General features: G+C 41.4%; 1 protein-coding gene across 1 annotated transcript; it reads left to right on the top strand.

Moving 5' to 3' along the window:
• The first annotated feature begins 3,705 nt into the window (after positions 1 to 3,705).
• On the top strand, positions 3,706 to 5,421 carry LOC146635730 (tripartite motif-containing protein 16-like). The gene has a single exon (XM_085348325.1). It carries the CDS (start codon positions 3,721 to 3,723, stop codon positions 5,419 to 5,421), a length of 1,701 nt encoding a protein of 566 aa, XP_085204451.1. The 5' UTR covers positions 3,706 to 3,720.
• Positions 5,422 to 14,060: the final 8,639 nt, after the last annotated feature.

Raw genomic sequence — 14,060 nt, 5'->3', positions numbered from 1 at the left:
CACCTTCACCTTCACTGTCTGCCAGCTTCAAAGAAGCTTGCATAAAGTCTCTGTCTAAGCCGTCATAGTTGGAGGAGGGAGTGGGTTTGACTCACTGTCATTAACTCACTAACTCACTGTCAGACTGAATTTACAGTGTTGTTATAGTTAACCTGGCTGAGCAGACGACCAATGTAGTGAAGGTTATAGTCCTCACTGCAGGGCCTGGGTATGAATCTACCTCAAACCATGTCCTGTGTGTCATTTCCTCTCACACTTCCCACCCTCCTGTCTACTAAACACCACAACATTACTGCCAGCTTGATCATTAAGTACCCATACAGCCAGATCCATTTATTTGTTGTGTTTATTTGTTGTGTGTTACGTTGAGCTGCAGATGATTCTGCTTGCACCATGTGACAAAACAGCCCAGTATTCAGCCTCATCTCTGTCACTGTGTCACAGTCAGAGACCAAACCAGACAAACAGACTCAATTGCAGATACAAACAGAGTCACTGGGAAACATGATAACAAGACGTTATTTACAAACACAGAATCACAGCTATGATGTGACTATGAACTGTGAACCATGATGTACGTGAGATTCTAAGAAGTAGTTTAGCAAACGTGAACTGTACAACAAACATGAAGTACTAGGAAACTATACACATATGAATTCTGTGACGTGGGGAAAAGGGAAGTCAGGCTGAGGGAACGAAACCAGGAGACTTTTGAGTCACTGTACCGAGAGGAGGTAAAGTTCAGAAGGTGTTTTTCTGCAGGTCAGGAAAGACCAAATATGGACAAGAACTGTGTTACTTATTGTAGGTGGAGGATCTGCATGAGAGGGGCAAGTGGTCCGAGTGAGGCGGTGATGGATACCGGTGGTGGTATACACATGTGGTATACACATGTGGTATACACATGTGGTATACACATGTGGTATCCGGTAACTGTGGCAGGGAGGAGAAGTGAGCAGGAGCTGTGGAGGAAGAGCTGCAGAGAAAACTGGCGTCCAAATGAAGGTGAGTATTGTCAGAGTTTGAGCATCGGGATCAGGTGGATGACTACAGGCAGAGAATATCACTGTAAACAACATCACAAGAGCTGTGTCGGCCTACACTAACAGAGGTTAGTTGAAGACCTGGTGACGCTGGTCTTAAGTATTGGCAGCTTAATTGCCAACAGGTGTGGACTGCAGGCTGTAATGCAATGACTCCGCCCAGAGGTGGAGCCACCGGCTCTATGGAAAAACCTGCACTCAGCCGGACCATGACACACTGATACATCCAACCACTGCAGAGTCATCATAAAACTTCTGAAGATGGCAAACTCAACATGAACAATTTATAAAAGACTCCACAAAGCTGGGTGGGACAGGCCTTGAGGACACAGCACTCATCTGGTCTGGTCCAGCAGATGTTGTAACAGTCACAATGGTGTGGTGTCTCTTTAAGACAACCCAAGTCGAGGGTTAATGTTGTCATCCGTATGCGCCACTGGCTCTCTCTGTGATTGTGTGGACATGTGCTTACACGCTAGTGCATGAGGACGGACAGATTTTATGTTTTACCTCTCCAGACACCTTTGTTTGCAACGTAATGGGTTGTACGAACACTGTGCGTTATGTTTGTTAAGCTGCAGCCGTTCAACCGGGCTTATATGGTTGATGAACAGAAGGTATATTAAAGAACACGCTGTGGAATTCCCAATGCCAGTGCGAGTGTGTATTCTTTCGACTATCCTGCTAAGTGTTTTGCCGCCTCCTCTCAACCACTAAACACAACCCGACGTTACAACGTGCTTGATTGGAGTCTTCTCCTTTGTCTTTGAATCTGGTCACGAGTGGAAGTGAATGGTGGAGGAGAGGCAGCAATGGTGCAATGTGTCCGTGCTGGGATGATAGAGCTGGTGCAGAAGGTTATGTAGTGAGTGACACACTCAGTAAGCCCACTGGTGTCCTCACCGTGAGGCTCACAGAGTGTCTCCCAGTCTGTCACCTCAAAACAACCCTGTAGTCCCACTAAAGCCTCCTCCGACCACCTACTACTATACTTCTAGTGGTCACAGCTTCCCTCTTCACAATAGGAACATAGCAGGGGTGAAACAGGGGTTTATATAAAAGCTAAAATACTAAAGCTACACCCTCTAATATAAAGCTGCTGCTGAGCAAACATGGCTTATACTCCTACTCTTTCTGTTAACTAGACATAAAAACACTTGAGGTCACCCTCTGATGTATTTACCACCCCGTCGTAGATCAATCACAGTGTCCTGAACTCTCATTGGTAGACGCTTGAATTGTTGTCGTGAAGTTCAGCCTGGATATCTTAAAAAGAAGGAAACTGAACTTCTTTTCAGGCACTTAGACTAACATGACCTGGACCCTTTTAGCGCCCTCTGTAGTTGAACTGTGGAAGTGAAACAGAGCCACAGCCTGCACACACACAGTTTAAATAACTGTAGATCACAATATAATGAGAAATGAGGGCTGAAATGTGAGGAGGTTTCAGACGGTGCAGACTTATGGACGTATCATAGATTTGTATTAAATGTGGTTTATGAAAAGTTCATTACTGCTTTGTAGATTTGCCCTCATTAACATACTGTCTGACCTGCTGACTTACACAGGTCAGCTTCACTGTTTGATTCTGATAGCTGAGCTGACACAGGCTCTGTGATCTGCTGTAGTTTGTTAGAAATACTTTGACTCACAGAAAAAGCTGCTCAGCTTTTGTTCTGGACACATTTGGGAGAGAACCTGCCTCTGTGTGTAACAGCGCCCCCTGCTGCTCTTGATGATAAATGTGCAGATGCTGATTCTTGCTGTGACTGTTGATCCGACTGGAAGTTCTGTGGTTACAGGTCCAGCTTCCTCCTGTGAAACCTGTACTAGTGAGCTGCTGTTACAGACCACCAAGTTCTAATATCCAGTATCTCCAGGTCACAAAGCTGCAGTCAGTCAGTGGAGACCTTAATATTGACGGGTTCTCACATACCAGTATTTAGCCACGTCCCTGCTCAAGATGATTTTGTGTGATCAACTCGACCGTAATAACAGAAAAATACTTTTAAAGAAGGATCAGAGTTTCTTTTTATTCCTGTCAAACATTTATCACATTTTTGTGAAGATGAATGTGTTTGTAAAACCTTTAATTTGTTTACTGCCTCATATACCAACTACTACACCTGCTGCACCCTCTCACCTCTGATGGTGTTTGAGGGAGAGAAACAACTGAAATGAACACAAACTTAAATGCAACATAAGCATCATGTCAGTGGCTGCCTTATCTGTATGTTTAGGATCATTATCCTCCTGCATTGACTGAAACTGAAGGACTGTTTGTTAACTTCAGTGAGAACTCTGACATTTCTAAACTGAAGTTTATTTATATAGAAGAAAGTGTTAACAAGCTTAAAAGTTGATGTGAGCAGTAAATAAAAAGGGTTAAACACACAGTATCGCTCTCTAACTGCTCCTCTTCCTGGAGTGAAGCACAGCCTGATAACCCTCCCTCTTCTTCCTGCTCTTAAACACAGCACCTCCTCTCTGTCCACGTGTTTCCTCGTTCCCTCCCCTTCAGATCTGCACTTTGAAGATGGGTGTAACCAACATGTGGTGACGTGTAAGAGCTGACAGGCTCCATTCACTGCAGAAACATGTTGTTGAGATCAGAGCTCAGACTAGTTTCAGTTATAAGGAAGAGAAACTCACACAGTCACTGACACTGAGAGGAGAAATGGCGCAGAAAGGAGTTCAGCTGGACCGAGAAACCTTCTCTTGTTCCATCTGTTTGGATCTACTGAAGGATCCGGTGACCACAGCATGTGGACACAGCTACTGCAGGAACTGTATTAAAGGTTTCTGGGATGAAGAGGACAGGAAGGGAATCCACAGCTGCCCTCAGTGCAGGAAGACTTTCACACCGAGGCCTGTCCTGGAGAAAAACACCATAATAGCAGCTTTAGTGGAGCAGCTGAAGAAGACTGGACTCCAAGCTGCTCCAGCTGATCACTGCTATGCTGGACCTGAAGATGTGGCCTGTGATGTCTGCACTGGGAGAAAGCTGAAAGCCATCAAGTCCTGTTTAGTCTGTTTAATTTCTTACTGTGAGAAACACCTCCAACCTCACTATGATGTAGTTCAGTTTCAGAAACACAAGCTGGTGGCCCCCTCCAAGAAGCTCCAGGAGAACATCTGCTCTCGTCATGATGAGGTGATGAAGATTTTCTGTCGTACTGATCAGCAGAGTATCTGTTATCTCTGCACAATGGATGAACATAAAGGCCATGAAACAGTCCCAGCTGCAGCAGAAAGGACTGAGAAGCAGAAGGAGCTCGAGGTGAGACGACTAAACATCCAGCAGAGAATCCAGGAGCGAGAGAAAGATGTGAAGCTGCTTCAACAGGAGGTGGAGGCCATCAGTGGCTCTGCTGATAAAGCAGTGGAGGACAGTGAGAAGATGTTCACTGAGCTGATCCGTCTCATCCAGAAAAGAAGCTCTGATGTGAAGCAGCAGGTCAGATCCCAGCAGGAAACTGAAGTGAGTCGAGTCAAAGAGCTTCAGGAGAAGCTGGAGCAGGAGATCGCTGAGCTGAAGAGGAAAGACGGCGAGCTGGAGCAGCTCTCACACACAGAGGATCACAACCAGTTTCTACACAACTACCCCTCACTGTCAGCACTCAGTGAGTCTACACACTCATCCAGCATCAATATTCGTCCTCTGAGCTACTTTGAGGATGTGACAGCAGCTGTGTCAGAGACCAGAGATAAACTACAGGACATCCTGAGAGAGGAATGGACAAACATCTCACTGACAGTCACTGAAGAGGATGTTTTACTGTCACCAGCAGAGCCAAAGACCAGAGCTGGATTCTTAAAATATTCACATGAAATCACACTGGATCCAAACACAGCAAACAGACGTCTGTTATTATCTGAGGGGAACAGAAAAGTAACATTTATGGAACAACAACAGTCTTATTCTGATCATCCAGACAGATTCACTGTATGGTGTCAGGTCCTGAGTAGAGAGAGTCTGACTGGACGTTGTTACTGGGAGGTGGAGTGGAGAGGAGAAGGAGTTCGTGTAGCAGTCGCATACAAGAATATCAGCAGAGCAGGGAGGGGCTATGAATGTTTATTTGGAAACAATAACAAATCTTGGGCATTATATTGTTACACAAACGGTTATATATTTCTGCACAACAAAGTCCAAACTGTCCTCTCAGGTCCTCGGTCCTCCAGAGTAGGAGTGTACCTGGATCACAGAGCAGGTATTCTGTCTTTCTACAGCGTCTCTGAAACCATGACTCTCCTCCACAGAGTCCAGACCACATTCACTCAGCCGCTCTATGCTGGACTTTGTCTTTATGGAGTTGGAGACACTGCAGAGTTGATTAAAGTCAAACAGAGAAGACAGGTTCATGTTGATCCCTGACCATTATGTGTACTTGTGTAGTTTCTAAATGAGGCTTTACATTTTAGAAGCTGAGAAGTTCAGTGGTCCATTGATGTGTGAAAATAATATTGCACTGATTCAAACTGTACTTACATTTATATACCTTACATCAATATAAATCTGAATGTGTTCTCATGGCTGATAATCATGTGAGTTTAAATGATACTACTCTTCATATTCAGCATGTTTGAAATCTGTCATCAGTCTGGTTAGTGCTTTTATTCTGTAGTTGCTGTAGTGGGTTGTCAAATGCAACAATATATTGGAGCTGCAGTGATTCATCAGTTAGTCAATGATTAGAGAATTGATTGTTTTATCATTATTTTAGTCACATTTAAAGCTGGTTCCAGTTTCTGAAATGTGAAGATTGTTGATTTTCTTGATCATATATGACTGTAAACTTAATGTCTTTGAGGTTTGAACTTTTAAAATGTAATAAAAAATTTAATCTTTGAGGTTTTTTATATTGTTATTATTGTATCTAGAGTGATGACATTTAATGTCATTTTTCAGATACAGAGACACGTGAAGAAACCAAATCACACAATAATGAAGTGAACACATTTATAGTCAGTGTTCAAGATGATGGATAGAAATGAAAATCATGGAGCATTTATGCATTTTTACGTCTGTGTCACAGAAACTGTTCAGCTATTCTCTGTTTATTAGTCTATTTATCAGGAACCTCTGTTGATTTTATATGTAAAGGATTTTTCTTCTATCACTGAACCTTTTAAGGGTTTTCTCTTAGTAGTTTTGGGGAGTTTTTAATTAGATTTACAGCTTCAGAATAACTTTGTGATGTCAGATCAGAAAGTCTGTGTCCAACCCTGGTGTTTGATCAGATGTTTGATCCCTGCAGGGTTGGATTTCTTTCTATGAATGTTGAATTTGTTGTATTTGATTTGAGTTGGATTTTTACTGATGAATGATTCATTGTATAAAGTGGATCTACCAACAGTTTATTTCTTTGTTATTGTGATTAAAATGTCAAACAAATATATTTTCCACTTTTTGTGTGACAGAGGCAGGAATTTCTCTGTCCTGCATGTGGAGAAATCTGCTGTTAAATCAGAACATTAACAGGTTTCAGGTTTTGTTCAAACACATATTACTGTGTATCATGTGTCAGCAGGCATGTGTTAACAGGGACTATAAGACACTTTAGTGGCTTTAACACATATTTATATGTTTAACACAGTCAGGTGCACAGGTTCTTTAGACTAAAATGAGGGAGGAGATGTGTTTCCAAGATTTATTATCCAGACAGGGAAAGCAACTTCACATTCAACCATACAGGGAAGAGGAGTTCAGGACTGAGGCTTACCAGCAGGTGAGAATGGTCGACACAGAGGGAAGGCGGATCCATCAAATAAATAAATAAATAAGTAAAAATAGATCAACAGTAACACTGTTTCGTCTTCCGTGGACTCTGTATCTCCTGAATCAGAAAACTCCGCTACTGTGTGTTTGAACTCTAAAGACATTATTCAGAGTGACACCTCGGTGTCAAGTTGAAACTGTCTTTGGCACCATTAACCTAGTTTGCCCAGTGACTGTTACTGCTCCTGAGCTCCGCTCTGCACTTCCAGTTCCTGTTCCCAGGGCAGCTCGGGCCCAGCTTCCCCTTGCACCCTTACAGTGCTAACAGAGACACTGACTCCTGCACCCGTTTCAGTTCCCTGGGTGGGAGCAGCAGAGGTCCAGCTAGCTCCTGCGCCTGCATGGGCTCCCAGGGTATAGGCAGGAACAACCCAGCTCGTCCCTGCGCCCGTATCTGTTCCTCAGGTGGGGATGGCTGGTGTTCGGCCAGACCCAGTACCCATCCCTGTTCCCCAGAGGAGAGCAGCTAAGAGTCAGTTACCTGATTAGTTGCAAGTTCAACAACCATCACAGCCACCAGTACAACTTTTGTTTCAGCCATTAGCTCATTTATCAGCTCAGCCTCTACTTCAGTTTCTAGTTCAGTTTCTAGCTCTATTACTTGTTCAGGCTTTAGCTCTGTTTCCAGGTCCCTCTCCAGCCCAGCCCTGTTCACTTGCTGTCATCCTCTGCTGAAAGCTCTGGTGAGCCCGTTCATCCGCCACCTGCTCCACCATCTGCTCCATCGCCTGCGGCTGCCACGTTGCCATCTGGTCCAGTCTCGTCGGCTGTGGTTACCACACCATCGTATGGTTCTGCACCCACCAAGCCTCCACCAGTACGCCCGGTGCCCGAGAATCATCGCCCACTTCCAGAAAACAACATGGATGTGCAGTTTTTCACTAAAACATGTTTTTATCTCAGATGTAAATTTATCCAGTGAATCGTTAAAGTGTGAAAAATTAGCTTGTTTGTGTTTGTGACATAAACACTCAGTGTTCACAACACTCATGTGTGGAAATGTGCTGATAATGTGTGTTGGGAGCAGATAACAAGTTAAGACAGCCAGCAAATGTGTGTCCTCGATAGTTGTTGTTTTAACAATGCTGGTTAATTCTGTCGTGTTCATGTTGATTCTTAGTAGCAGTGTGTGGTCAGTGTGGTTTGTGCTCGGCTGCAGGGGAGGAGTGGAGCAGTGGGTTCAGGGTGTGGTGTCAGGGGATACTGGTTGTTACAACCAGCAAGCATCATCTAAACACACCTTCCCTCCTTTAAACAGCGAAACAAATGAGATTCATGGTACGATCCAGAGGATTTCTGAAACAGGTTTCCAGCCTTACATTTCCAGTTTGAATTAGCGACACATTAGTGAATGCTCTTTATCAGCTTCCAGGCTCAAGCTGAATAAAGTGCACTTTGTTCTGCGTAACGCAAATGATGATGTGGTGCACAATTCCCTGGATCACAGCAAGTCTGTTGCACAAGAGGAGAAACTGCTGATGTGGGAAGCATAAAACAGGCGCGCACTGCTGAGTGTTTTTGTGTGATGGGGATGAAATAAGATGTGTTAACACTCACAGTCTGACCACTTGTGTCTCATAGCGATCGTGGAAAACACATGACATAAATGATATCATGACCCTGCTCAGTTGGTGGGTTTGGGCAGTGTGAATAACCCTCTCAAAGCTGCAGGGGAATCAGCAGGTGTAATGTTGTCACTACTGGAGGTGAAACATTGTCATTGTTTAAAGAGGGAGGATACTTACACACTTCATAAACCAGCAAGAAGACTTTTTCCCAGAAACAGAGTTTTGATTGGTGGAATCGACAAACAGTTTGAGGCTGATTTGGCTGATATGGGTGAATATTGAGCAGATAATGATAATGTGAGACACTTACTGACATGTACAGATGGATTTTCTAAGTATGCATGCAGGTGTCTTCAAACCAAGGCAGGAGCATCTGTTGCATCTGCTTTTGAGGATGAGTGAGGGACGTGTACCTGTTAAACTTCCAACAGATGAAGGCGAGGAGTTTAATAATAAACATTTGCATCAGCTGATGGTTCAGTTTAACATCACACATTTCTCTGCATAAAGCCAGATTGAACCAAGTGTTGTGGAGCATTTTAACAAAAGCTTTAAGGGCCGTATGTGAAAATACTTCACATCTGTTAACTTATGAAGACATGTAAACGTGGACCAGGACCTTGTGCTGTCAAGGCCAAGTGCTGCAGAGAGGGAGTTTGTCCAGGTGTGTGGTGGAGTGAGGAGAAGAACAACATGTCTAACCTTTCCTTTCCTTTTTCAGAGCAGAGGTGCAGACAGGAGGGCAGGCGGGTGAGTTTTCAGACTTACTCCGGGAAGCTGAGAGGAAGAGCAGCAGCAGCGAGCAGGTAAGTTTCCAGCAGGCAGTGAACAGACAAAGAGGACCAGCATCAAAATTTCCCCTCAGAGGTGAAACAAGATCATGATGAAGAAGACTTTAACACATTGTAAAGGCGGCACCACAGAAGAGGGAGACTTTAATGTGGCCGATACGCAGAGGTGGCAAAAGTACACACATGTTGTACTTAAGTAGAAGTACAGATACCTGTGTTAATTTAATTTAATTTAATTTCTATTGAGAGCTTCAGTAGATTCTCTGAATGTACAGGCTGTGATCAGCTGACCTGCTGCTCTTTGTGGATTTACACAAGTGAATTCAACCAGATGTCAGCAGATGTTTTATGAGTTGAACAGGCTGATTTCCATCCTCTACACTGACAGTAAATTGTTTATGCTGTCTTTATATTAGACACTATTCAGCTGGTATGAAGGTGGAATTCAGTGAATCTAAGCATCATGAGCTTAACTGCAAATTCATCTCTGCTACACTTGATGTAACCAAACTGAGCATGAAGCCACAGCCACTGTGCAGCAGTCACACACTGTTCTGTACTTAAATCCATCACAGTGCAGCAAACTAACCTGTTTATCCTGCACTAACCTGCAACCTTTAAATAAACCAGTTATTCTGCCTCAGTTTGTTTAGCAGCACGTTTCAGAATATGAAAAAAACATGATGTCACATGTACAGACCCAATATCTGATTTAAAAACTGAGCTTTAAATGTTACAGGTAAGCTTTACTCCCTCCCTGTGAAACACAGCAGCTGGACCTTTAGCTACAACTCACTGTGAGACAAACTGCACATGAACAGTTTGTATGTTTTTTGATGTTTGAGCTGATAGAAACGTTGCATTAGAAACAAACTCACACTTAAAGTTTGATGCTTGAAGGCTGTCTTCATCCTGCTCTCTCAGTCTTTGTGTCATCACCCAAAAGTTCAATGTTGCAGTGAAACAGAATTTACAAAGTAAAAGACAAAACCAAAAAACGACATGAACTGATCCATATCAGTTTCTAACAATATTGAACACAGGCTGCAGCTGGACGCTGACAGGTAACATATTTTTCACCTGCTGTCTCCTGTATGTGGAGCAGTACTGTAAACAAACACTGAAGCCCAATTCGATCAGAGTAGGAACAGAAATGTGCTATGGGGTGCTCTTGATAACTGTTTTTGTCATGTAACTGGATTGCACTTTGTCAGGCCTCTACCCTAAGACTAGACCATCCTGGGTGTCGCACCTGCAGGCTAAACTCCTGCTGGTCTAGCTCTTAGGGTCACTGAGGCACGCAACCCCCCCCCCCCCCCCCCGGACCACATTAAGGTGGTAATCCGTCAGGGGGAAAACGGAAAAACAAAACAACAAACAATAAAATAAAATATTCCTCATCAGATCCTAAACTAAAAACACTAATTAGATGCCCTATATTAAATACATCCAAGCCCAACAGTAATACTTCTTACTATTGCCAATATTAACTAAACTAAAAAGGGTAGGCAATGTTATTAAAAAATGCAGTTCACCAAGTCTTAAAAAAGTAAAACTCTAAAATAGAATTAAAAAATAAAATAAAAGAAAGAATAAATTAAACTATCCATCCAGATCTTTACAACCAGCAACATAAAATCCATCTTTATTGAATGGCCTAATTCTCAAATACATTTGTAAAATAAAGTAAGAATAAAATAAGATTTCTCAATATAGCCAATATTTACAAAACTAAAAAGGGTTGGCATAGTAATTAAAAACACAACAATTCACCATGTGTTTCAGGTTTTGCTTTAAGCTCATTTGTTTTGCAAGGAACTGAAGTCTGTTTGCAACTAAACAGCTCCACTCTCCTGTCTCCTCAGTCCACTCTACAACAACAGTCTCCTGTTCACCTTTCCAAAAAACTCTTACAGATTCATCCATATCCAACATATTTGTTATGGACTTCTCATGGACCAAGGTCACCAAATTCCTCTTTCTCTTATGTCACAAAACTAAATAATCTTTGCTAAAATTGCTAATTGCTAAAATTATACAATATCCTGCAGGTACCCGTCTCAAAGGTATGGACACCCACAGTGTGTCTCTTTCCCTCTCTCTGTCTACAAAGCACCTAAAAAAAACCTGAAACCTTTTTGTTAAATATTTGGTAGTCGAGTTGTTTATGATGTTTATTTATGTCTGGGATCATTTATAAGAACAGTCGTCTCAAAGATGTCAACATCTGAACAGGCACTCAAACCACAAACCTGCAGATTATCAGTCTGCTGCTCTGACTTTATCTCAACAGTTAAACATAGCAGAGCAGATCTGCCGCTGAACTCAAACCAAGTAAAACGAGGTTCTTTTCATTCATATTCAGGTTTCCTCAGTTTCTTACTCAGATTCACCTCTTGCTCGTTATGACTCCATCTTTTATATACAGTCTATGAAGTAGTCCTGGTGTAGCTTACCTGCTCAGAGGTGGGTTTTTTCTATACATGAAATTATGACCTGAGTCATAATAATGTGGCTCTATTTTCTAATAATGACCTTAGCTGTGTAACTAACATTTTAGTTTATTTCTGATCAGTTATGAATATTTTCATGTCATTTACAGCAACTGCTGATCAGCTTCAATCTCACAGACCGACAGCAGCAGAAAATGGAGAAAGGACCGGTTTCTGCATTTTAACCACCAGATGGTGGTATTGGATTGCATTTGTCCATGTAGTCAACAGCAGTAGATAAGAGAACTATTTTCATTAGATTGTTGTATAAACCTACACAATCTGTAATATTATGTAAATGTTTTTTATTTGTTTTGCACACAGCATCCAAAGTGTGCGAAACCTGGAGCTGCAGTTCATTCCTGTGATGCATAAATACCTGCAGCTCACTAGATCTGTGTATTTCTAAACGATTTACTGATTTATTTGATATATGACTGTTTCTTTAATGCTTCATTGTGTTTTACACAATGCTATTGAGAAAGTTACTTGTGTTGGGATGAACTGAGAAGGAGTAAAAACATTTTGACTCATGACAAACAAAGAGGAAATGTCACAAAAAAAGCTCCAAAGTCTCATGTGTAAAACATGTTCTTGTTTTTGAATCTGATATTTACAATAATTTGTGCTGGGAACATAAACTGTCTCAAAATAGTTATAATAATAATAATATAATGAGGAAAAAGAGCAATGAACTAATGATGTCACATGTACATGCTAGAATGGCTTAATGGTGATTGGGAGCTCAAAACCTTTTAGAATCGAAGGGAAAACCCAACAACGGCACCCTGGGAATTTCACCCAGACAATATTTTGTTTCAAAACATGTTAATTATCAAGAAGTAACTCAGGTACGTTATACTTGAGACAGACGTGTTTCAGTGTAAACAATTTGCTGAGAGCCTTTTAAAATACATCACATAAAAATTCAATTGCACATGTGCTGTAAATTAAGAGCTATGGCTTACTAGTGGGTGAATGGGATGCCATTTAGACAAACTGGTGAGATTGTGATTACAAATGTGCAAAATTTTATAAACCTGTTGTGAGAAATCACTTGTTTTTGTTTTTTTGTTTTTTTGGGTTTTTTTTTTTTTGGGGGGGGGGGGGGGGGGGGGGTTCTACTAGCAGCTGTACAAAAGCACTTGAAGCTTTTGAAATGTTAGCGTAAATGTTTTAATCATAGTCTAAATTTCTCCGGAAGCTGCTGAGATTATATAAAGTCCAGCAGGTAAGCAGAGAGCAACTGTTCTTTGTGTGCTTCACACTGTAAACAAACTGTGACATGAAACAAAAATGTTTCATGTCACAGGAATACGTTGCAATATTTTTCTAAACAGAAGCAGTGTTTACAACTGCACTGGTTATTCAAGCTGCATTAATTCATAATTTAAACTCATTTCCATTGAATATCAAAATAATTTAAAACCGGACTGTTGTACTTTTTTTTAAATAATTTATTTTAAGGCATTTCTAGTTGTGGTGATCTTAGTTTGTATTTGATTCTGTGCTTGTTTTGGTGTTATTTCTTTTTTTTTGGTTAAGGTCTGGTGACAGATACAAATGAAAAAACTATGTGTAAAACTCTGTGCTCAAGTTCTCTGGCTCTATGTGACTTTCAACTTACAAGTATGAATTTTAACCCAATGTTACTTCCTTTCAGCTGATTGGTTGTCATGTCAATCACCAATTTAACAATCCAACAAAGAAACAGATTGTTGGACTGTTGGAGCAGTGCTTCATTGAGATTCAGGTCCAGTAAGTAATAAAAGATAAGGTAAAGGTAAAGGTAAAAGGGTAATACAGTTTGAAGATGGAGGATCTCTATACGAATATCCCATAAGGCTCACACAAGCTAGGTCCCTTAACTTTCGGTAGCTGGTGAAAGGATAAAGTTGTGGTATATGTGACTGCTGAGCTCTGTCATTTTTTTTTGTTTTGTTTTTTTTGCGGCAGGTCTATGTCCATAGAGCCATTGAAAAGGCTCTGGAAGTCTCTGTATAAGCACGTAAAACTGTGACACAAAAAATTCACAGAACTCGGACATGCACAAAATGTTTCACCTTCATGTGCTGTCTGATTGGATTTTTGAATTTGTGATTGACATGACATTGACCAATCAGCTGAAAAGGACAAAAAATTGTGTTAAAATTCGTACTCCTAAGTTGAAAGTCACACGCAGCCAGGGAACCTGAGGGCAGAGTTTTACATGTAGTTTTTTGCTTTGTATCTGTAACCAGACCTTACCAAAAACAATTTGTAACTCGTGTAAATATTTTTTACAAGCACACATATTCTCATTTATAGATGCACAAACATAAAAATGTCAGATATTTTTGTTTACACAGTTACAAAACTCAATTCATATTTGCATGCATTTGATT

This window comes from Diplotaxodon limnothrissa, linkage group LG3 (genome assembly GCF_057381915.1).
Source record: "Diplotaxodon limnothrissa isolate DT_005_m linkage group LG3, D_limnothrissa_male_GT1.1, whole genome shotgun sequence".
NCBI lineage: Eukaryota > Metazoa > Chordata > Actinopteri > Cichliformes > Cichlidae > Diplotaxodon > Diplotaxodon limnothrissa.
Note: the sequence above shows the minus strand (reverse complement) of the source record. Positions and strands in the feature narration are given on the sequence as shown.